At 40.7% G+C, this 25,730-nt stretch overlaps 1 protein-coding gene across 1 annotated transcript in view; it reads right to left on the bottom strand.

Moving 5' to 3' along the window:
• The window catches only part of LOC310719309 (uncharacterized protein), a 92,687-nt gene extending 67,403 nt beyond the window's left edge, over positions 1–25,284 (bottom strand). The window contains exons 1-3 of the mRNA XM_083528901.1: positions 25,126–25,284; positions 22,561–22,679; positions 21,735–21,833 (exon numbers count right to left, since the gene is read on the bottom strand). Coding sequence (XP_083385027.1) covers positions 21,735–21,833; positions 22,561–22,613 — 152 coding nt within the window. The 5' untranslated portion in view covers positions 22,614–22,679; positions 25,126–25,284. The remainder of the gene's footprint in view (positions 1–21,734; positions 21,834–22,560; positions 22,680–25,125) is intronic.
• Between the last annotated feature and the right edge of the window lie 446 nt (positions 25,285–25,730).

Here is a 25,730-nt window from a genome sequence, read left to right as displayed (position 1 = left end):
CATCACTACACCAAGAAACATCTACATCTGATGCAATTTTTTTCTATTTCTATACTGGCTACATGTTAAGTTTCAAATTGACTACAAACTATTGCTACTTACTCACAAAACCCAGCAGATTCTAGCATAGCAAAGTCCACTGAAGGTGGTAGAGCGTTCTCATATTGAGCTAAGAAAACTTTGGAATAGTCTTCCTGACAGTGTTCGAGGCTCAGACACACTCTTTCAGTTTAACTGTAAATTAAAGACACATTTTTTTTAGCAAGATCTACACATAAAACACATCACATATCGTATCCTTGTACTCCAGTACATCTGATCAAATCACATCATCCTCTTGTGATTGCTAATATTATGAACAGCAGCTATGCTAATTATTTCCACTGCCTCTTTTTCTTTACCCATCCTGAGGCTTCCAGAGGTTGCACCAGTTCCAGCTGTGTCCGGCCTCATGAAGATTTTGGGCCTTCAAAACGAAAATGCTGACACCACAAAAATAAGATGAGATAAGATAATATAATATAAACCTTTATCCGTCCCACAATGGGGAAATTTCTATGTTACAGCAGCAAAGAAAAGAAATGTGCAAATATATAGTAGAGAAATAATACAAGAGCAGAAAGAGTCTGCTCTGTCCTTTCTTGTAAATTACCTCAGAATTATCTCTCCAGTCTTGTTTGCTGTTTAGATGAACACCCAGGTATTGTTCATTCTCTTAATGTCCTTTCCCTGAATGTTCACTCGTGTGTTTGTGCCTACAGAAATCCACCACCAGTTCTTCTTCTTTCCCGCATTTATCTGACGGCAGCTCCTTTAGCACCAGTCCACAAAGTTCTGGATCAGTCCTCTGTACTCCCCATCATCATCATCCGTGATCAGGCAGACGATGCAGAGTCATCAGAGAACCTCTGCAGGTGACAGGTTGCTGAGCTAAACATGAAGTCTGCAGTGTAGACGATGAAGAGAAACGGAGCCAGGACTGTTCCTTGCGGGGCTGCGGTGTTGCAGACAACCATGTCAAACTCTTGTTCAGCTTGTTCAGATAATTTTATGAGTTACTCAGGAGCTCCTGGTTCCACAACTCCAACTATAAGATTGTAGAAGGGACATTACTAATAATCACACATGCTGGTGCTCATTGTATTTCTCTATTTCCAGTGTTTTGTATAGTTTTTTTTTATATAATCACACTCTTGATATCGCCTAAATGAGGATGGGTTCCCATTGTGAGGCTGGTTTCTTTTAAGGTTTTTTTCTCATAACATCTAAGGGGGTCATTAGATTTTGCGGGTGAGACTGAGTGGGGACTAAATGGTAGGATGCAGGATGCACACAGGGGTACAGAGAAAACAGGCTTTAATGAAAAAAGTTAACTCAGCAATGGGGCAAGGCAAAAACACGTAAAGATGAAAAACACATCTAATAAACAGTCCAGGGTCAAAAGACAGGCAAACAGGGCTGTTAGAGTTAAGATGGGCCTCACACTGGTTATCTAAACACATTTCTATGTAGTCTATTCAGTGTCTGTAGTGTCTTTACGATGAGAGTATGTAAGGTACACGGAATGTCCTTATTTGGGCTCACACATCTCCGGTTATTATGTCTTCTTACCCAATAAGTAACAGTTTTAGGTTAGGTTTTTCCAGTGTGTATATATACTTGTCTGTTATCTGCAATAAACTGAAGAACATTTCAGCCATTCTGTGTGCTGTGATTCTTCCCTGATCAGAAAAGGCCTCGTAGATCGCATGGGAAACCTTTTAAAGAATTACGTTTTGTTTGGGCATGATAAAAATCTAACAAGGGCAATGCAGGGAAAGACAAAACCAAAACCAAAATTAAAACCAAAACAGTCCAAGATTCAGAGAGCCGGAAATGCACGCCACGAAACCAGAAGAAGTTTTTTTCCTTGCCACAGTCACCCCAGGCTAGTTCACCAGGTATAAATACACATACTTTACTTATATATAATTCTTGCATTCAGTAAAGCTGCTTTGAGGCAATGTTTATTGTGAAAAGCGCTATAGCTGGTATTTCACAGTAAATAAATGCATATAAAGAGATACATTATTATATAAAGAAAAGCTACATAGTGTTTCGAACAGAACATCTTTGAAAAACAGAGCCACCAGTATTTTACCACAAATTGCACAATAAAAAAATGCTTGTTTTTTGTATGATATCACATTCTTGAAATGATACTATATCTTAAGCAAAAAAAAGCATTTGCAAAACAGTATGGTCAGGTTTTCATTAATTTGCTATTCACAAAAAAGGTATTTTACAATCCAATGAACAAGCAAGGAACAATGTACTATTGCCATAAAACAAACAAAAAAAAAAATAAGGATAAACTACATGACAAAATAAATGAAATTTGTCAGCTTTGAAAATGTAATCAAATAAATGTATGTTAAATGAAAAAAGAGCTTAGACAAAACTGTAAAAAAAAAAAAAAAAAAAAGAAACACAAATGGAGATCAACTTTGAAGAAAGATTAACAAAGAAAAGATGACAGTGGATGTGCGGATGATAGATAGATATGAATAAATTTTTTAATTTATTGAGTTAAAAAAACATGTCTATATGCCAACATGGGAATGCAGGAACACCGGAGTCTTCATCACACACAGATGGTCACCACAAACTGAATATAAAACAAAAAAAAGTCTGCATTAATAACCACAATCTTGACTGTGGAACTTTGTGAGCAACAGCATGCATTGACTTTTCTTCAAGTCAAACTATCATCTGTTCACAGATTTAATGTGAAGTATCAATGCAGTTTGTGCTCACTTTCAGAATATAAAAAGCCTTATCCTAGTGTTTTTCACCTTTTTCAGAAGACCATTTCTGTTCATAGTTTCACATCGTTTACCTTGTTTATGTCATTAGCTGATCACCTGTTCCATTGCCTGATAGCAATTATAAAGTTTATTCATGTTTTAAATATGTTTGCATTAGTAGTAAAACTACGCCTTTAATAAAGTAACTGGATCAAAGTCCATGTGAAGGACTTTAGGGAAAGTCTTTTACAATGACTCTCAAGCACTTATTATGGAGACTCTGCCTGACTCCCTGTATTTTAAATTACACTGTTTACTGAAAACTAAGCAGCATTAAAGGTAAAAGCTAAAAACAAAATTCTGATTATAATAGAATCTAGCAATGTTTTAACCGGCTTTACTTCCTAATCCAATATTTATTGGAACTAATGAGAAACGGACCAAAATGATGCTAACAGGACTAATGTACATTCTTTAAATTTTCTAAAAAGGGTTTTTACTCACATCAGTGTCTGTTCTTTGTAATGTTTTTCTTTAAGAGCAGACAGTAGCTTCTTTCCCGAGTCTCCAATTTTATTATTACAGCGCAGATTCAGTTCTTTCAGGTATGAGGGGTTTAAACTCAGAGCTGAAGTCAGATCGGCACAGACTTCATCTGAGACTCCACAATCACTTAACCTGTAGAGGAACACAATGGCTTAAAGTGTGCATGTGTGTGTAAAATATTTCACATTCACATTACACTTGCAGTGCAATGCAAGAAGCAGATACAGATACAGGTCAAGAGCTTTAGTTACTGTTCACAGCAAACATCAAAATGGAGAAAATGTGATCTCAGTGCCATCAAACATAGTTTGCTCTTTTGTACCAGATAGGCAAAACTGATTATTTCCAAATATAATCACGATGTGTTTTTGCTAATGCTTCTTACATACAGTACATGCATCTGACTCAAAGGCTCATCAGTGTGCAGTGAAATGAAACAATCCTCATTCTCAGAGCATTGATAATAAAACAAGCTTCTATTTCAGTCTCACAAGTAGAGAATAAGAGTTACAGGGCAGCAGGTCATGTGGCCATCAGAGAGTCGATTTTACCTCAGAATCTGCAGGTTATGAAGAGGATTCTTCAGTACAGCAGAGAGACTCTTTACTCCTGAGTCTCCAATTTTATTGTCAGACAGATTCAGTTCTTTCAGGTGTGAGGGGTTTGCTCTCAAAGCTTCAGTCAGAGCAGCACAGCCCTTATCTGAAACACCACACTTACTCAATCTGTAGAAAAACACATGACACTCTTTATTAACATATTTTCATTTATTGTATTTTAAAGTTATTTTAAAAAAGGACATATATAAATACTTATATAAATACAATATAGTAAATTCTGATACTGGCTCCCTAATACAGTATTACAGTGACATCACATTAAAATATGTGGAATTGCCAAATTACAGGTACGGATGTGACACTTAAAAATAAAGTCATGGCCCAGCCTACTCAGAATGGTGATCAGTATGGGGTAGTATAGTTTGTTAATATTTTAATTTGTAATTTCTTAATAATTCAACAAATTACATTACATAATTTAGTGAAACAGAACAATTTATAGGACAGTACTGTATAAACTATATGTTTGTAGCAGCAGGCGCATGGACAAGCACTGGTTTCTGAGTGAAGGGCAGAACATACGCTGCTATGTTTGCCTGCCACATAAAACTTACCATAGTCAAACCATAGTAACTTCTGTACTCAATATATAGGCAAGTGACCGATCTAAGTGAGCAAAATTTGTGATTTCAGTGCTTCAGTGAAACTGAAGCATGTCTGTGATTAATTTTGCAGTATTCATTTTAGAAATTGCTGCAAATATATACGTAGATAAATGTGGTATAACACTGAACAATACTTCAAGATTAAAAAAAGGAATCAAAGGGTCTAAATGCAGAAAATAACCAAATCGCAAACCCAAAATAATTGTGGGTAATAAGTATAACTCATAATTAATAATGAAGCTCAAAACAAACAAAAATAAATATAGCTACATAAACAACATGCAAACTCAGGATGCATGCTACTGTATACCACACTTCGTTGAGAGGAGACACAATAAAACATTATTGTAAGACATACAGTATGTTGAAGATCTACTGACTGCTTAACTGCCTGGTTTTAAAATTGCCTGTTGACTGGGCTGCTACTGTTGCCAGATCTTGTTTTTTAAAGTCTAATTTTTGTTTATTTTCTAATTTTGATGGTTTAACATACAAGTTAATATCACTGTAATATCCAGACACGCTGCAACTGCATCAAACTAAGTTTGATCTAATATTTGAACCAAAGAATTTTTCATTACAAAAAGTCATTGCTGTGCAATCAAACAAAACAATCTTTTACTAGGGAGCAGGTGACTCTCATAGAGATGCTCTTACTTCATTGTCTCTAATTGAAACTGAGGATTTTTCAGTGTAGCAGAAAGACACATCACTCCAAGGTCTCCTAGTTTATTCCAGGACAGATCCAACTCTCTCAGGTGTGAGGGGTTTGACTTTAAGGCTGAAGTCAGAGCATGGCAACCTTTATCTGATAAATCACATTCCCACAAACTGTAAGGAAAAAGAGTCAACATATTTTACCTCGGTTTAAGACTTACTTTTTTAAATAATGTATTTGTGAAATTAGATTTTGAACAATTGTATTTAAAATAATTTTACCTCAGTTTCCTCAGTTTACAGTGAGGATTCTCCAGTACAGCAGACAGATCCTTCACTCCTAAGTCTCCTATTTTATTTTTAGACAGCCTTAGGTCTCTCAGGTGCGAGGGGTTTGATTTTAGAGCTGAAGTCAGAGCAGCACAGCCTTCATCTGTCAATTTACAATCCTCCAACCTGCAGGGAAATAATATGATGCACTCTTGCTCAACAGAGAATATTTAATCAAACATATTTAGTTAATAATTAGTGTAGAACTTATTAGATACCATAAATGTAACATAAATAGCTTGATTAAACCTATTTAGCCTATGTCAAAATTAAACATATTTAGCCTATTTTTTCGAAATAACATTAAACTGATATTAACATAGAGTAGAATTGGGCTTGACTGAGGTTATGAGTGTGCAGATGAAATAAAACAACCATGCAGGAGATATATTTAGGCATGTTTATTGGGATAAAACAGTTCTCAGTTCCGGCACCATTCAGGTTATCTAAAGAAAACAAGGCCAATCAGACCTAGAAAATGTGTCAACCCCCATTTCGATAGCTGACACACACTTAATTGTATGTATGTTCTGAGTTCTACCTGTTAATCAATCAAGGCATTTTTTTCTTTCTATCTTAAGAAATCATCTGCATTGTTTAGTGAAAATGGTCATGTGACTGTTAGTGAGATGATCTTACCACAGTCTTTCCAGTTTACTTTGAGGATTCTCCAGTACAGCAGCGAGACTCTTCACTCCTGAGTCCCCTACATTATTATAGGACAACTTGAGGTCTCTCAAGTGTGAGGGGTTTGAGCTGAGAGCCGAAATCAGAGCAGCACAGCCTTCATACGAGATCCCACAATTACGCACACTGTAGAGGAAAAAAAAGGCACATTGTTCAATTTAATCAAATCAACAGATTTTTATTTTGATTACTTTATTGTGAAAATGATATGCCTGTCATGTCCTATCAAAACTCTTTCTAGCAAATGGTTAAATTACTAAGTTGAGTAGTTGATTTCCTATTTCAAATGCACACTTATCTAATATTAAGTAAATGTAATTACCGTAATTTCCGGACTATAAAGCGTACCCTTATATAAGCCGCACAATTTGACAAAGATTTTTATTTTTAACATAAATAAGCCGCACCTGTCTATAAGCCACAGGTGTCTACACTTAAACTAATGAACTTTACACAGGCTTTAACGAAAGACACTAAATGCAATATGTTGCGCTTCTATTAGGAGCATAGCGGTATTTTGGGAATAGCATGTCACAGCATTCTTCCGCTATTACTGCGTGTGTGTGCGTGTCAGACTGACGATTATGTCCTTATTATTTTCTGATGCTCATTTCTAAGTTTCTTTGACTAACCCATAACGCTGTTGCCAAGAAAAATTAAAAAGCACAAGTTTTGGAAACCTGTCTTTGCTTATATGATTTCTGTTGCAACTGGAGTTAGCGAGCGCTCCCTTCACCCAGACTCAACGCGTTACAACGGCTTGTATCTAAACAGTAGCCTACCAAGAAAGTCATTGTTCACTGTCTTCCTCCTTCCTTTCACAACTACAGTGGTACCTTGACCTACGAGTACGTTAATGTACGAGTTTTCTGAGGTACGAGCGGTCACTCGGTCACTTTGCTTTGTTACGCGAGCAAAAAATTGAGGTACGAGCTCGAGACGCCACTGCTAGATGGCGAAGCGAAGCCAGAAAGCGAAGATTGTGACGAAAATTAAGATAAGCAAAGAAGTAAAAGTAAAAATGTTAAAGTTTAGGGAAACGTAGTGTACAGGAGTGATAGTAAAAACCGAGTTTTCCCTCCGCTTATCACCTCTACCCCCCCTCCACACACACACACACACACACACACACACACACACACACACACACACACACACACACACACACACACACACACCCCACCGGCGTTTTCGTTAGCTCAAGTCGTCTCATCTGCAAGGAAATACACTGAATAAAACCTTATTATATCTTTACAAACTCTTTCTATTATGTTTTTATACAAGATTTGTTATTTAGAAATGTATTTTCCAATTTAATAACATGAAACCTAAAAACAGGGTGTCATTTTGAGGGTTGGAAGGATTAATGCCATTTTAAGTATTTTCAATATGGAAAACTGATTTGATGTGCGAACAAATTGAGATACGAGCTCGTCCACAAAACGAATTAAACTCATAGGTCAAGGTACCACTGTATTTCTCTGGGGAGTTTATCTTTTGTCATCATCGTGCGCCACCGGTGAAAGTTTTTCTCCCGAAGCCGTGCAGCTCAGAACACAGGTGAGTTGCGTTTTTTCGTTTCCGTTCGGAAATTTCATTGGTCTAATGTTATGTTGCTCAGTTTTTTTGGCTTGAAGTTTGTGAAACCGGGAAAAACCCAGAAAAAATCCATATATTAGCCGCTTCGTTGTTTAAGCCGCGGGGTTCAAAACGTGGGAAAAAAGTAGCGGCTTATAGTCCGAAAAACACGGTATATAGTATTCTTAAATGCATGATCTTACCACAGTGTCTCCACTTCACATTGAGGATTATCCAGTATAGCAGAGAGACTCTTCACTTTAGAGTGTCCTAGTTTATTCTCAGACAAATTATTTTTTTTCACAATTAGATGGAGTTCTTTTAGATTGGACGTTTGAGAGCTGAGTGCTGAGACCAGAGCAGACCCACTTATCCCTTTAATTTCATTGCACCTGATACTGAATGAGATAAAAAAAAAATACATAATTAATTAACATTACTAAAATGATCAAACAAGTCATTAAAGCTGACACACCTTTGTCATACAAAAAAAAAAAAAAAAAAAAATTACACAAATTAGGCAATTTAAATTACAGGGCATTACAACAATATAAAACATTTTATTATTAAAACACCCAATGTTGATAGTCGGGCTGTCAATGGATTAAAATATTAAATCAAGATTAATCACATGATTGTCATGAGTTAAATTGTGGTTAGTCGCTATTTAATCGCACATTTGTATCTATTCTAAATTTTAGATTTTAATACTCTAACATGGGCATGGACAAATATGGATGCCTTGTGCAAATGTTTGTTTATTATTAGTGAAACCAAACTCAACAAAAAGCATGAAGACAACATTTTCTTGTAAATGTTTTAAAGTAATTATGGTGTTTTAAATTACTTAAATCAGGACACCGAACAGAACTTTTGCTATGTTTCCACACGGACGGTTTTAATTGGCAGATGTGTGCATTATGGTGGATTTTAGGGTTTGATTTAAGACTTGGTTCATAAGGAAAACAAATGTTTAGTGATTAGTGATTTTGTGATTATTTTTTTAGTAGAGGTTTTATATCTGAGTAAATACAGGATGTCGTGAATAAACCTGTTGCATTGAAGGTTTTAATTTCACCACTTTTTATTTATATCTTTAATATAAATAGTCAAATAGAAATGCTGTTAAATGCATTAACAAAAAAAATTCAGATAAAATGCTAAGTTAAAATGTTATTAATTTGTTAATTTTGACAGCTCTAGTAAATACACTTAATTGCACCTAATAGCAATGATGCATTGTGTTGATAGTTCTTTTATACTATTTCATGACAACAGAGTAGAGGATCCAAGTGCGAGCATATTTAGAGAGTGGTGAAATGGGCAGGGTCGACAACAGCAAACAGAAAACACGTGCAAGCAATGGAACAATCGCAACAGGTGATACACAAGCTCCACACCCGTTATGCATAATTTGCAGTGACCATAAACGCCATGAAACACTTAAAACTGCTTCGCCACATTGAGACAAAACACCTTGTTACAGCTTTGCATATATAAAAATGATTACACACACACCTGTGTGTTCACCAAGCACCATCACTTCTTCTTTACTTGCAACTTATCTGCCTTTTCTCTTACATGTTCCAGCACCCCTCTAACGAAGGATACTGGTAACAACCACAATAATCCTAATACATGACACACCCTGCATTAAATGACAAGCCCTTGGAATTTTTTGAAAGAAGAAAAACGTGGGCCACCACTTCAACAAGTGTGTCTGTGCTGAAAGCATCACTCTTAGTTGCGGACTGCATTGCTAAAGCTAAGAAGCCCTTTACTATTGAGGAAAACTTGATTCTCCCACTGACTCTGCATTATGGTGAATTGACAATAGTGTAGAATTATTGTAATTGCCTTATATAAAGTGTAATTGTTGCATTCAGATTACATACTATTAACTGCCAAAGGGTTTTGTCATTGGAACCCCCATGCCCCACATGAAACGGGTCCCTGGTACAAAAAAGGTTGTGGACCGCTGCAATAGGACAAAGTGGTGACTCTGGTGGTAAGTGGAAAGAACAACAGGGACCACATACTGTACGTAACAATTAATTTGCCATTTATCGAGTTGCATTAACTGCAGCTTTACTTACATTGCTTTTTTGGATTCTGCAATCACAGGCATCACCTTCAGAAGAACGGCTTCTGTTATCTTATCTGTATGGATATATTTACTCAGGTCAAATATTTCCAGCTCTTGTGCGTAAGTCAGTAACACAAATATCAGAGCAGACCACTGTGAAAAAGAGAGTTCACTTTGTTCCTCAGATGTTAAGTAGTGTTGCATTTCCTCCAATAGACAATGATCACCCAGTTCATTGAGGCAGTGAAACAGACTGATGGATTTCTCTATGGGAAGATCTAAACTAATCTTCTTTTTTATGTATTTTATTGTTTCCTCTGTGCTTTGTGAGCTACTTCCTGTCTTTGTTAATAAGACATTTAAGAGATTTTGATTGGGCTTCAAGGAGAGACCCAGAAGAAAGCGAAGGAAAAGATCCAGATGTCCAGTCTGGCTTTTTAAAGCCTGATCTATAGCACTGTTGTGTACATGTGAGATTTTGATTTCTTCACGGTAATTATCAAGAACATTTCTCTTTTCCATCATGAAGGTCAGGTGCACATACAGAGCTACGAGATACTCCTGAACACTCAGATGAACAAAGCAGTACACTTTTCTCTGATGAAGGACAAACTCCTCTCTGAAGATCTGTGTACACACACCTGAGTACACTGCTGCTTCTGCCACATTAATGCCACACTCTTTTAGGTCTTCCTCATAAAAGATCAGGTTTCCTTTTATCAGCTGCTGAAATGCCAGTTGTCCCAGTTTAAGAAGCATTTCTTCATTACTCTCCTGCTTTTTTGAGAACTTTTCTCTTATCATTTTGGTCTGAATGATGAGAAAGTGTGTGTACATTTGAGTCAGAGTTTTGGGGATTTCTCCACTCTCTGCTTCACCCAACATTCTCTCTAGAACAGTGGCTGAAATCCAGCAGAAGACTGGGATGTGGCACATGATGTAGAGGCTTCTTAATGCCTTCAGGTGTGTGATGATGTTATTGGCCAGGATCTGATCACTGATTCTCTTCCTGAAATACTCCTCCTTCTGTGGGTCATTGAATCCTCGTACCTCTGTGACTCGATGAACACATTCAGAGGGGATTTGATCAGCTGCTGCTGGTCGGGAGGTGATCCAGATGAGAGCAGAGGAAAGCAGATTCCCTTTAATCAGGTTTATCAGCAGCTCAGGCACTGATGCTGATTCAGATACATCACACACTCTCACTGTGTTCTGGAAATCTAGAGGAAAACAACACTCGTCCAATCCATCAAAAATGAACAGAACCTTTTCAAAGCTGTACACTTCAGTTTCTTTTGTTTCCTTAAAAAAGACATGAAGAAGCTCCATCAGACTCAATTTTTGCTCTTTAATCAAATTCAGTTCTCTGAAAGGAAGTGGAAATATGAGGTGAATGTCCTGATTTTCTTTCCCTTCAGCCCACTCCAGAATGAACTTCTGCACAGAGACTGTTTTTCCGATTCCAGCGATTCCCTTCGTCAGAACAGTTCTGATGGGTTCATCTTGTTTAGATAAGGGCTTAAAGATGTCATTGCATTTGATTGGTGTGTCCTCTGTTGTTCTCCTGTTTGTTGCTTCAATCTGTCTCACCTCATGTTGTTTATTGACTCCTCCACTGTCTCCCTCTGTGATGTAGAGATCTGTGTAGATCTCATTAAGGTTTGTTTGGTTTCCCTGGTTTATCTTCACTTCATTTAAACACTGAAACTTCTTCATCAGATTTAATTTGAATTTTTTTTGGAATTTATTTACAGCAGAAGATTCCTTCTCGTGCCTGTGAATATGTGAAACAGGAAGATGTCATGAGCCATTGGGTTTATTTTTAGACTTTAAAAGCACACTTTTTCTGAATAGTTTATTTGTCTTTGTTTTCTATATATTACTCACTCTGCAGTTACAGCAAAGAGAATTATCATACTCATGTAATAGTCATCTTGGTGGTTTTGGTGGTTCATCACATTATCTGGTGGTTCTTGGTGGTTCATCACATTATCTGTATATGTTGCACACACTATGGCTGCTACATATTGTACAAAGTTTTATAGTAAATTTTCTATCATACCTGACACACAATACTGTCATTTGCATTACCATGCACTCTCACACTTTATGTAGATTACTGATCTGTATCCCTATGTATTACCCACACTATCTATACTGTCTCACATTGTCTGTGTTGTCTTGTATAGTCTGTTTTTGTCTTGTCTTGTCTTGTCTGTTGTCATGTATAGGTTTTATTTATATCTGTACTTTTGAGAGTCACTAACAGCTGGAACCAAATTCCTTGTGTGTCAACACACTTGGCCAATAAACCTGATTCTGATTCTGATAATCTTACCCGGCATCTGTGATTATATTCCTTTCAGTGCTGTCCTCTAACATCTGTTGGTCACTGTTCCCATCACTGCAGCTTTAAAAGATATTTACAACATTTCTAAATATTAAACATAGAAAATGTTTAAACTGAGAAAATAAACAATGTTAAGGAAAGAATTTGAATAGAAAAGAAAGTGTTACTAAAAGAAACCACTTTCTCCATCTAATTAGATTAATTGCGAACTGGTCAAGAACATGATTTGGACTGTCTAAGAGAGGCAGAATCTCTCAAAAGGGAAGAATCGCAAAGTTTCACCAAACAGCGAAAAACTGTTTAACATTTAACTGTTCCTTAACATGAAATTTGAAAATGTTGAATATCTAATCAACTACAGTACATAATATCATTAAAAGAGTGCAAAAAATGCAAAAATATTTGAAGTTGAAAAGAAACCAGAGGAAGCCCACATAAATAAGAACAAAACATGGGGAGCCTTGAGCTGTGATGCAGTAACATCTTTTTAATCAAAATAGTATTTTTTTCAATAATTCATAATCAATAGTTTATCAGTCTGCAGACTCAATATCTTTCTAAATGTTTCAGCCTTGTTTTAGCCTTGAGTTGTGTAAACTGTTGATTTTCGTTATTGTTAAAAATAATATATGAAGTTTAAGCAAATACATGACATTGTCAGAAAGTTCAGGTTTAAGGATCCAAGGCGGATGCAAAGAGAGCAGGGGAGAAGCGAGCGTGCAGAGCTGATTCGGGAAGCAGATTCTGAAAGCTGATTCAGGGAACCAATTCAGGAAGCCGATTCCGGGAGCCGTTTCCGGGAGCCGAATTCGGAGATCTGACGTGCGGGGAGGGCAAGGATGCCGAGCAGGCACGGACAGGTTGAACCCTGGACACATGGAAGGTAGGGTGGATCGGGAGCGCTCTGGGGAGCCTAAGTCAGAGGGCCACCGGATTGACGACCTTGGAAATGGGGAAGGGGCCGATGAAGCATGGGGCGAGTTTCCGACAGGTGGCCTTAAGGGGAAGGTCCCAAGTAGAGAGCCATACACGCTGTCCGGCACGGTAGTGCGGGGCTAGGCGCCACTTACGGTTGGCCCCCTGGCAAAGCCTTATGCTGTTCTTGAGCAGGGTTGCTCGGGCGGTTCTCCAGCTGCGACGGCAGCGTCGGAAGAAAAGGGCGGCGGAAGAAACGGCGGACCGGGGTTCCTGGTTGGAGAAGGTCGGAGACAGGTAACCGTGGACCACCTGGAAGGGCGCAAGCCCTGTGGCAGCAGTGGGAAGGGTGTTAAGGGCATACTCAATCCACATCAGTTTGTCCGACCAGTATGAGGGTTCTTGACTGCAAAGGAGGCGGAGACCAGTTTCAAAATCCTGGTTGAGTCTCTCGGTCTGTCCATTCGCTTGGGGGTGAAACCCAGATGAGAGGCTGACCGAGATGCCCAGGAAGCGGGAGAACTCTTTCCAAAACTGAGCCGAGAATTGTGGTCCGCGGTCCGAGACGATATCTCTGGGAAAACCATGGAGGCAAAGAGGTAGAGGTAGAGCATGGAGGTAGAGCGATGAAGTGGCCCATCTTTAAAAACCGATCAATGACCGTCATGACGACCATGTTGCCATTGGAAACCGGCAGCCCGGTAATGAAGTCCATGGTGAGGTGCGACCACAGGCATTTTGGGATAGGAAGGTGCCGAGGAAGACCTTGGGGGCAGCCACGAGGGTTCTTGTGTCGGGCACAGTTGGGGCAGGCTGCAACAAAGTCGTGGGTGTCCTTTACCAAGGAAGGCCACCAGAAGCGTGTCTTAACCAGAGACACGGTGCGAGGCTGACCGGGGTAACAGAAGAACAGGGAGAGGTGAAACATCAGAGCGAAGACCCTCTGGGACGAACAGGAGACCAGTGGGGCAACCCTCAGGAACAGGGTCCCTGTCCTGGGCATTCTTGACCCGCTTCTCCAAAGTAAGACTAAGGGAGTGGACCGACATCGATTTGGAAAGGATGGTCTCGGGGCATGGCTCCTACTCCTCCAGAGCATGAACCCTCTGAAGGTACTCAAGGTTGTAATGATCCGTCCAGACCAGAAAGGGGACCTCCGCACCCCCCAACCAATGGCGCCATTCCTCCAAGGCCAGTTTGACAGCAAGGAGCTCCTGCTCGCCCACTGGGTAGTTACGTTCCGAGTAGCTCTGGCGCCTGGAAAAAAAGGGCAAGGATGCCGACGGTTTTCCTCAGGGCAGACCTGGGAGAGCACCGCCCCCACCCCTACGTTGAAGGCATCGACTTCATCAACGAATTGCCGGGCCGGGTCGGGAAAGATGAGAATGGGTGCCTCCGTGAATCGTCGCTTAAGCTCAAGAAATGCCTCCTCAGCTTTGGGGCCCCAAAAGAACGAGCGGAGGGAGGACATCAGGCCATGGAGGGGCACCGCCACCGAACTATAGCCTTTGAAGTAAAATTTTCGAAGCACAAGAACCTTTGTAGTTGGCGGCGGGAGGCGGGGGCTGGCCAGTCCTGGATTGCCTGGATCCTGGCAGGGTCTATTTGGATATTACCGGCTGAAAGCAGGTATCCCAGGAACGAGGTTTGCGAGGTGTGAAACTCACATTTCTCAGGCTTTACATAGAGCCCGTTCCTGAGGAGTCTCTCCAAGACCTGACGCACCTGCCGGACGTGTTTGTCCATGGTATGGGACAAGATCAGGATATCGTCTAGGTAGACAAACACGAACACGTTGAGCATGTTACGGAGGATCTCGTTGACTAGTACCTGAAAAAACGGCCGGGGCATTGGCTAGGCCAAACGGCATTAAGAGGTACTTGTAATGACCGGCTGGGGTATTGAAGGCGGTTTTCTATTTATCCCCCTCCCTGATACGCACCAGATGGTATGTGTCGAGTAGATCCAGTTTAGTGAAGATCGTGGCACCATGCAGGAGCTCGAATGCCAAAGCCATAAGCGGCAAGGGGTAACGGTTCTGGACAGTGATAGCATTAAGACCCCGGTAGTCGATACATGGGCGTAGAGATTTATCCTTCTTTTCCACAAAGAAGAAACCTGACCCAGCTGGGGAGAAGGATGGTCGGATAATACCTGCTGCAAGGGACTCCTGGATGTACTGGTTCATGGCAGCTCTCTCTGGGGTGAATAACTGATACAGGCGGCCCCTTGGGGGACTGGTTCCGGGATGCAGTTCAATAGCACAGTCAAAGTGTCTGTGGGGAGTCAGGGAGGTAGCAAAGGCCTTACTGAACAAGCGCGCGAGGTCATTAAAGATATCAGGAACTGATGCTAGAACCGAGCGCTTGGGAGTGACAACCAGTAGTAATTTGGGTGGAGAGAGGTCGAGGCAGTGGCCGAAGCAATGCACACCCCAATCCAGAATACGCCCTGTCATCCAATCAATACGTGGGTTGTGTTTCTGAAGCCAAGGGTACCCGAGCTTGATGGGGGCTTGGGGAGAAGAGATGACCAGGAAGTAAAGCCACTCCTGATGTCGTTTCCGCACTGACATGAGTAGAGGCTTAGTGCAGTGCGTGGCCCGGCCTTAAAGGCTGCCGTCCAGGACTCTGATCAGCAGAGCTTCAGGCAGGGGTTCCATGGGGACCAGTAGTTGCCGGGCAAGCTTGAGGTCGATGAATTCGGCATCAGCCCCAGAGTCGACGAAGGCAGCCAATTCCGTGCCCCCGGGGCCAACCTTGAAGGTGGACCAAGATAGTGGATTTGTAGGGAGCAGGGAAGGAGTGACCCAGCGACCGACGCTTCTCCTTCTCGGCAGGGGTCAGGTAGTGGCGTCCTATTTCCATGGCCTGCGGCGGAGAGAAAAAACGGGTGCCAGAACCCGAAGCACGAGGTGGGGAACTGCTTGTAGTTGGAGGACCGTGAGGACCTAGGGCCTGAGCAGGGTAACCTCGCTCCCGGCGGCATTCCCTTATGCGCCGATCGACGCATGTAGCCAAGGAGATCAGAGAATCCAGATCCTGGGGTAGATCACGTAAAGTAAAGTGCTATGCAATCCCACCCGCTGTCAATAGCCTGGGTCTGGAAGTCAGCCGCGAACTCTGCAACAGAGCAATGCCCCTGTGTGGCCGAGATCAGTGGGGAGTGGGTAGCATCTTGGCGTGGCGTAGATGAGCCGAAAACCTTCCGGAGTTCGGCAGAAAAGGCAGCGAATGATCTGCAGTTGGCCAATTGACTTTCCCACTCTGTGGTGGCCCACCTTAGGGCTCGGCCTGACAGGAGGGAAATGACGTAGGCCACCTTGAAGCGCTCCGTACCGAATTGAGAGGGCTGCATGCTAAAAATCAGATCGCACTGCATAATAAACGAGCGGGCTGGTGGCGCAAGCTGAGGTTCACGCATAGCCGGGGGGGCGGTAGGCGGAGCAGGGTCCTGCCGAGCCGGGGCAGCATGCAATAACGGCAGCGGAGCACCTGTGGGGTGTCTGTCACCAATACGTGTGCCCCATTATTTCCTGCACGCCAGTAGAGAGATTCTGAATTTGTTGCTTCTGCGCTGCTTGTCGACGAGACAAGGCTGTTAAAGCGGCGCTAAGGCAGGTACATCCGCGGGATCCTTGTTGGCCAGATTGTTCTGTCAGAAAGTTCACGTTTAAGGATCCAAGGCGGATGCGAAAAGAGCAGGGGAGAAGTGAGCGTGCAGAACTGATTCGGGAAGCAGATTCTGAAAGCAGATTCTGAAAGCTGATTCAGAGAGCCGTTTCCGGGAGCCGATTTCGGAGAGCCGATGTGTGGGGAGGGCGAGGATGCCGAGCTGGAAGTCGGAGCGTGTTGAGCGCGTGCAGGGCCGAGCCAAACCGGGAACCGGAGCGCGTTGAGCACGAGCAGAACCGATCCGGGAGTCGGAGCGCGTTCAGGACGAGCATAGTAAAGCCGTTAAGATGAGGGGAGCGTCGGGATAACAGGCGCGGTCGGGAAAATGGAGGACAGAAAGGTACGAATGGAAACAGGTCAGTAACAGAAAGACAAACAAAACAAAGTTACTCAGGAAAGTGATCAGGGCAAGCCTAAAGACAATCTGGCACCGACTGCAGGATTCTGGCATCCTTATAAGTGTTAGAATATTAGACGGCAATTTCATGCAGCCGGTTGGAAGGGGGCGTTTCCTTGGGGATTGAGGCAGCAATGCCGGAAGTGCTCAAGCGGGCTGACAGACATAATTCAATCCCAATTCACAAAATGTTGGGACACTGTATAAAATGTTATAAAAACAGAATGTAATCATGTCAGCGGGCCTTTTCTAAAAATAGCTGTTTCCTACTTTGTTAAATCATTGTTGATACTTATTATGAGAAATCATTAACATGATCAGTGTCTTCACATAGATGAATATCATTACTTATTAATAATAACATAATAAAAGGTAAATTGAGCAAACTGAAAACTGTATGTATTAAACTGGTAGCCCTTCACATTAATGGTACCCAAGAAGTAGCTCTCAGTTTCAAAAAGGCTGGTGACCTGCTCTACAGTATATATCATAAAAAGATTCTGAGAATCAGGATAAATCTCTGTCCATAGGAACAACTTTTCATGGAGATACAGCTGGGTGAGGGCGATTCTGATCTTACTTCCTGGAGCTCACTGCACAACATTATAGACAGTGTTTCAGTAATTCATATACAGTACAGACCAAAAGTTTGGACACACCTTCTCATTCAAAGAGTTTTCTTTATTTTCATGACTATGAAAATTGTAGAGTCACACTGAAGGCATCAAGGGCTATTTGACCAAGAAGGAAAGTGATGGGGTGCTGCGCCAGATGACCTGGCCTCCACAGTCACCGGACCTAAACCCAATCGAGATGGTTTGGGGGTGAGCTGGACCGCAGAGTAAAGGCAAAAGGGCCAACAAGTGCCAAGCATCTCTCGGGGAACTCCTTCAAGACTGTTGGAAGACCATTTCAGGTGACTACCTCTTGAAGCTCATCAAGAGAATGCCAAGAGTGTGCAAAGCAGTAATCAAAGCAAAAGGTGGCAATTGAAGAACCTAGAATATGACATTTTTCAGTTGTTTCACACTTTTTTGTTATGTATATAATTCCATATATAATTCCACATGTGTTAATTCATAGTTTTGATGCCTTCAGTGTGAATCTAAAATTTTTATAGTCATGAAAATAAAGAAAACTCTTTAAATGAGAAGGTGTGTACAGTACAGACCAAAAGTTTGGACACACATTCTCATTCAAAGAGTTTTCTTTATTTTTAAAGGAACTCGAGCTGCGTCACAACGCGACCACGTTGTCCACGCTTTGTAATAATTTGTGTAATCAGTCAAATTGGATGCACAGTGTCACCGGTGAAGTGACATCACGAACAGGAAGCTATAAAAAGCACATAGAGTGAAGTCGGCGCCAGCATAAACAAAGAAGCATGTCCTCGCCAGCAAAGCTGTTGCGATCACCTGGATGCCCTGCCACATTTGCAGGGTGTCTTCACTGTCCTGGAAGTGTTCATGGATTCTTTTGGCGTGTGCGCGCTTCACATGCAAACCTGCCAGTTTGCATGTGATTAATTCACAAAGTCAGTTTTTAAAGATAATCTGATGTCTAAAAATGTTTGTTGATCGTATTGAATGATGGATAAAGAGATATTTACAAAAAGACTTATAGGAAAAATTAAAAAAAGGCACAAAAAGCTGTAAAGTTTGCTAGGAGCTCTCACCAGCGCAGCCATCCTGTGGCAACCGGAACCGGATTGAACATAATAATATGTCAAGATGGCTCCCACTATATTATGGGGGGATACGCACAGCTTGTGTGTCGCTTGCTTGGTAGTGGAGCATGCTAAGTCGGTTCTCGATGGAGTCGACTGCTCTGTGCACAGTGCTTCAAAGGACTGCTTTGAATGCACTGACTGGGACATGATTAGGGAGGCTGCAACCAGTGACCATCTACATCGGCAAGTGCATTGATGGTGTGACCATTTTCAAGACCATCACCACATGCTCCAACCAGAGGCTGACCGCTAAAGTGTGTGAACTGCTAAAATCAAAAGACTCCGCCTTCAGAGCAGGGGACAAGACGGACTTAAAGACAGCAGGGGCCAAACTGTCCTGTGTTATCAGAGAGGCGAAGCGCGCACAGGCAAAAAGAATTCATGAACACTTCCAGGACAGTTAAGACACCCTGCAAATGTGGCAGGGCATCCAGGGGATCACAAACTACAAGAGAACTTCACCTGCTTGTGACCATGATGCCTCCCTCCCAGATGCACTGAACGACTTCTACAGCCGGTTCGAGATGCAGAACAACATGGTGGAGAGAAAGACCACCCCTATTTCCATGTGACTAATTGCTCTGTCTAACCTCGGCTGAAGTAAGGAAAACTCTATGCAGAGTTAACCAATGGAAGTCTGCTGGACCAGACAACATTCCAGAGTGCAGAGTGCTCAGGGAATGTGCAGAACAGCTAGTGGATGTCTTCACCAACATCTTCAACATCTCCCTGAGCAGCGCCGTTGTTCATACTTACCTCAAGACTACAACCATCGTTCTCGTGCCGAAGAAGTCTACTGTCTCCTGCCTCAATGACTATTGTCCCGTTTCCCTCACACCCATTGTGATGAACTGCTTTGAAAAGCTTGTCATGAGGGACATCAAGACCCAGCTCTCACCTTCACTGGACCCCATGCAGTTCGCGTATCGTCCAAACCGCTTCATGGACGATGCCATCTCCATGACCCTTCATATGGCCCTCACCCACCTGGACAACAAGGACTCATATGTGTGAATGCTGTTCATAGACTTCAGCTCAGCATTAAACACAAACACCCTTAACACCTGATTGAGAAGCTGAACCTACTGGGCCTGAACACCTCCCTCTGTAACTGGATCCTGGACTTCCTGACTGGGAGAGCTCATGAGTCAGCATACAGAGGAGGTGCACTGGTTAACAGCCTGGTTTGGAGAGAACAACTTGTCTCTGAACATTGACAATAGTCACTCCCATACTCGGTTCTCTTTTACACACCGCACTGTGTAATATAAACAAGTTTTACTGGCGGCGCTATTTTGTGTTTTGTCTATTTTTGCTTACGTTGTCTTGTTGTCTTTGCACTGTCGGTCTTGCACTGTTTGCACCAGGTTGCACACGATGCACTTTATGTGGCAAGGACACTTACTAGTCCTTAGCCCTGTGTTTTCTCTCTGCGATATGGAAGTCGCGGAGCTTACGGAGGTTATGACACGTGTCGTTGCCAAGCTCTATTTAACTTGGCCGGCTCATGAGCAGAAAGTCATCTAGTAAATTAGATAAGCGCTTTCTGACTCCCGCGTCACAACCTCCACATCAGGGTCTTCCTTTCTTTCCTGACCTGCACACTGAGGTGTCCAGGTCATGGGTTAAGCCTTTTTTGGCCCGCCCCACAGTTCCACTGTGTATTCCCACATTACGTGGCGGAAAGAACAGGGTTATGAGGCGATGCCGTGGGTTGAAGAGATGCTTGCCACCTATCTCTCTCCCGGGATTGCCTTATTTCTTAAGACCCCAGCACTACCCACAAAGCCCCTACACATAGGCTGGGTAAAGCCTATGCTTTGGCAGGTCAAGCCGCCTGCATGTTGCAGGCATATCAGACTAAACGGCTGCATGATTTGTATGTGGGAGGTGCCCCGGGCAGCCATTTTGATGAGCTTTGCCATACGGCGGATCTGGCTTTTAGAACCACTAAAGAGACCACTAGGGCCATTGGTCAGTCTATGGCTGCCCTGGTGTCCAAAGAAAGGCACCTGTGGCTCACTCTGTCAGAGATGTCTGATAGAGACAGGGCAGTACTGCTGTATGCCCTGCTAACATCTGGCCTCTTCGGCGACTCTGTAAGCTCGGTGGTCGAAAGGTTTCGGCAGCGACATTCAAGCGGTTCCTTCCACACCGCTCACATGGGTCCATTAACCCTGCCACCCTCAGTGCTTCAGGGCATAGACAGCTCCAGCGAGCTCTTCTTTAAAATTAACTGGGTCTGTCCAGTGCATCCACTGGACACCTATGTCCTCAGGACGAGTCCTGGGAGGAAAAGCGATCAGCTGCTCGTCTGCTACGGCCCTCCCAAGAGAGGCCTCCCTGCTAATTAGCAGACTTTGAGCAGGTGGATTGTTGATGCCATCAAATCATCTTTTGAGTTCTCTGGTCTCCCCACTTCATTCGAGGTCAGAACTCACTCCACCCGGAGTGTGGCTGCCTCAAAATCTTGGTCCTCTGGAATTCCCCGACAAAACATTTGTAACGCTGCAGGTTGGTCCACCCCGCTGACCTTTGTGCGGTTCTACAACCTGGACTGCAGTTCTATTCCTGGCCCCTTAGTTCTCCTCTAGTTGTGTTTTTTTTTTTTTTTTGACTGATTATACACATTACTTTTAGAGCGTAAACACTCAGGCGTGTTCCCAAAGCGTTTCGACGCAGCGTCTCGTTTCCTCAGGGAACTAGGGTTACATACGTAACCTAGAGGCGTTTTCTGCTTAACTTTAGCAATGACATTAACAATGAGATGTTACCTTTGTTGAGAGGAATATTCTTTAAACACGGCTGGGGGACTCATAGATTGTTCACTTTTCATGGCTGTCGGCGATTCTGATCTTTCTTCCTCGAGTTTACTGCACAACATTATAGACAGTCTTTCAGTGATCCATATACACCTTTTATTTTTTCAAAGATATTGTTTAATTAATCAGGAATCAATTTACTTTCAATGAACTTGAAACTTTGAATTGTTGCTAGCTCAGAGATGGACCTAACAATAAAATTCTTATTTATATTTTAGCAATATAATCATAAACACAACGTAGTGATTTAAATTAGACATTAGAAAAGTAAGCTAGCAAGCTAGTTCTGTAAAAATTAAGTTAGCACACAAATTTTGCTGATAGTTAAATAATTTTGCTAAAGAGACAAAGCAATTCAAACTGTAATTGTTCTATCAAACTGCTCTTAAAAAATATTATTTTGGCTTCAAAGCATGTTTTGTTATACAGTATATACAAAAATCACTAACATTGAGGTGTATTTCTTTTCATGATAATAAAACATTATTAATGACAGGGATTCCCAATGGCTGTATATCATATTAATGCGCTGTATCCTGGGTATTGTATTGTTTAACTAAAAAATAAAGGAAATTACAATAAAATTTGTTTCAGTGATTCATATACACTACTTATTTTTAAATGTTTCTTCAGACATTGTTGAATTCCTCAAGACTCAATGATTGTTTATGTTCAAGTGATGTTTTTTATAAAAAGTTCTGAAATTATTTGCATCTGGTTAAATTATTGTGGTGGTCATACTGTAGATATGTAGTTATTAAAATACATTGTTAATTACCATTTTTTTGTGGGTGGGGAACCATTATCTGAGTCCAGATCAGTTGTCGCCATCTTTGAATATTAGTAAACTACGTACAAAGAGGAGTCAGATTTTTTCTACTGGAATGGATCACACTCCTATAAAACACAGAAACAAATGTGCAGTTTAATAATCTCACTTGGCAACACAGCCAACACAGTCTGGTGAAGCATCGTTCATTAGTACAACCTGAAATCCGGAAATGCTGGGAGTTTTTTTATTTGAATAAAATAAAAACTAAAAGACTTTCAAATCACATAAAACCAATAGAACGATAAAATGAGCTCATTTCAAATTTGATGTCTGCTACAGGTCTCAATAAAGTTGCCTCAGGGGCAACAAAGGGATTATATTTAACAAAGGGATTTAGAATTTTTTTTTTATATTTAGCTGGCAGAACGTCTAGCAACTAATCAAGTTAATTATCATCACATCTATAACATGATTAGCTATAAAAGGGAGTCTCAGAAGATTGGCAGAGGCATAAAAAGATTGTGGAATACATTAAAAACAACATTAAATTGACAAATTGGCTTTGCAAATTTCATGGAATACCTCCAAAAAACCGCTGTCGGTAAACACGATCTGCCGTGCCATCTGCAGATGCCAACTAAATCTTTATCATGCAAAAAGGAAGCCATATGTGAACATAGTCCAGAAGCATCGTCCGTTGTGTCCTGTGAGCCAAGGCTCATTTAAAATGGACTTTTTAAATTTATAAAAGTGTTCTATGGTCAGACGAGTCCAAATTTGACGTTCTTGTTGGAAATCACGGACGTGTGTCCTCCGGGATAAAAAAGAGGGGGATCTTTCAGCGTTCGGACCGTTCAGCATTCGGTTCCAAAGCCAGCATCTCTGATGGTATGGGGGTGCATAAGTGCATATGGTATGGGCAGCTTGCATGTTTTGGAGGGCACTATAAATACTGAAAGGTATATAAAGCTTTTAGAGCAACATATGCGCCTGTATAGATGATGCCTACTTCAGGGAAAGTCTTGTGTATTTCAGGACGATGCAAAACTATATACTGCAGCTATTACAACAGCTTGATAGTAGAATACTCCGGGTGCTGACTTTCCCTGATTGCAGTCCAGATCTTTCACCTATAGAGAACATTTGGCGCATCATTAAATGAAAAATACGCCAAAGAAGAGCACGAAGTCTTCAGCAGCTGGAAACCGATATCAGGCAAGAATGGGACCAACTCATAACCTAAATGCCCAGGTGTCTTTACACTGTTTTAAAAAGAAGAGAAGATGCTACACAATGGTAAAAATGCCCCAGTGCCAACTTTTCTGTGACCTGTAGCAGGCATCAAATTTGAAATGAGTTTATTTTGTGCATGAAAGTGTAAACTGTCTCAGTTTATACATTTATGTTCTTTATGTTCTATTGTGAATAAAAAAATGGCTCATGTAATATAAAAGTCTTTTAGTTTTCATTTTATTCAAATTTAAAAAGACGTCCCAACATTTCTGGAATTCGGGTTGTAGTTCTTTTGTCACTTCTGCACACTTAAATACTGTATCTTGAAAATTATGGAATTATGGCAAATGGAAACATGCCATTTTTCATGCATGAGAATTTGAAAAGAGGAAGCTGAAAGGTTTTATATTTGCATATCAAATAAAAAACCTGTTCTGCAGGTAGTCTGTACCAGTAACAACTGCCATTTATACACAAGCATTTTATTATATATCCTGCAGAATATAGTCATTTATAATAATAAATTAACTCCGCTTTAGGCAACAGCCCTTATTGAATGACATTAATATAACCTTAAACTCTGCCTTTGGTTTTATCATTATCACAAACTGAATTTAAGGCTGGTGGAGAAACACTAGCGTTGACTTTTTTTGAGCTGTGAACATTTAGAGCTGACTAAATCTAATTTTACATAATCTAACTTTTTGCTGTAAACAATATTGCATTCACATAATTTTCTAACACACTTTAGCACATACAGCTCATTGTAACATACCAGCAGTGATATACCCTGTTTACAGTAAATTTATTTTCACATATTTAGATTTCTGTATTTAGTACCCTTAGGCTGAAAAAGTAAAAAATATAGCATTTTTTAATTTCACAACAAAATATTTCACAACTTTACTCTAGTGATACCAAGCAAAAAAAATTGTGAATATTATGCATTACTTCTATAAAATGCGTACACTATTTCATGTGATGAACTAAATATTTTGCAACAGATAAACTGCACAAAACAGAATAACAGTAAACGTGTTTTCGTTGTGTCCTGTCATGTACAACCTCATTAAATATTTTTATAGAGAAACTTTGAATACTTACAGTATATTGTAAGTAACACTGACATTTCATTGATAGATCTATAAATTGGCTACAATTCTGTTATTAGCATCTTCTTTTACAACATTACATTTAATTGTCATTAATTAAACAAAATTCCACAAACATTCAGAAGGTGTAAACGTTTAATTACATCACAGTTTTACAGTTACAGTTTACTTATTTTATATAAAACATTCACATTCTGCTTATATAAAAGTGCTTATAACATCTCACCTTTGTTCAAAAGTCAATGTTTCTCCTTTTCCAACTGACCGACAAAATGTGGAAGGCAAGCGAGAAACACTTTCACTTTAGGAGGATGGATTCATTACATTATGTGTCAATTGGAATGATTCGACTCTTTGAACTGAATCTTTTAGAGAAATGACTCACAGATTGAAACTTCTTGCTGAAAATTCATTAGTATTATTTTTTCATGATTTCTTTTTTTTTAAGGTTTTCTAACCTGGACCTCAGTGCAATAGGACCATAATGGACCCATTTAGTTGGTGCAAAAATTGTCCTTTCAATGTGAAAAGCCCTTCAAACCTCTTGATGTCGATTTGTACTCCATAAAACATATAAAAAAGGCAAAAAAATGTTATCACATACATCAAATAATTTAAAAACAATTCTTACATTTATTTAATATTTAACAGGTTCTTTCTGTGATAAATTTGCACAAATTTGTGAGAATATACGTTTATTTAATTTTCGGTGCACATCTTTTTCACAGAGAGAACATTTTAAATATCATATCACAGTAGGTCATCAATGTATTAAGATATACTATACATATTTTGAGCAGTTTTACTTAAACAGTACTACACACGTGTATT

This window comes from Silurus aristotelis (assembly GCF_946808225.1).
Source record: "Silurus aristotelis genome assembly, chromosome: 24".
In the NCBI taxonomy this organism is placed as follows: Eukaryota; Metazoa; Chordata; class Actinopteri; order Siluriformes; family Siluridae; genus Silurus; species Silurus aristotelis.
Note: the sequence above shows the minus strand (reverse complement) of the source record. Positions and strands in the feature narration are given on the sequence as shown.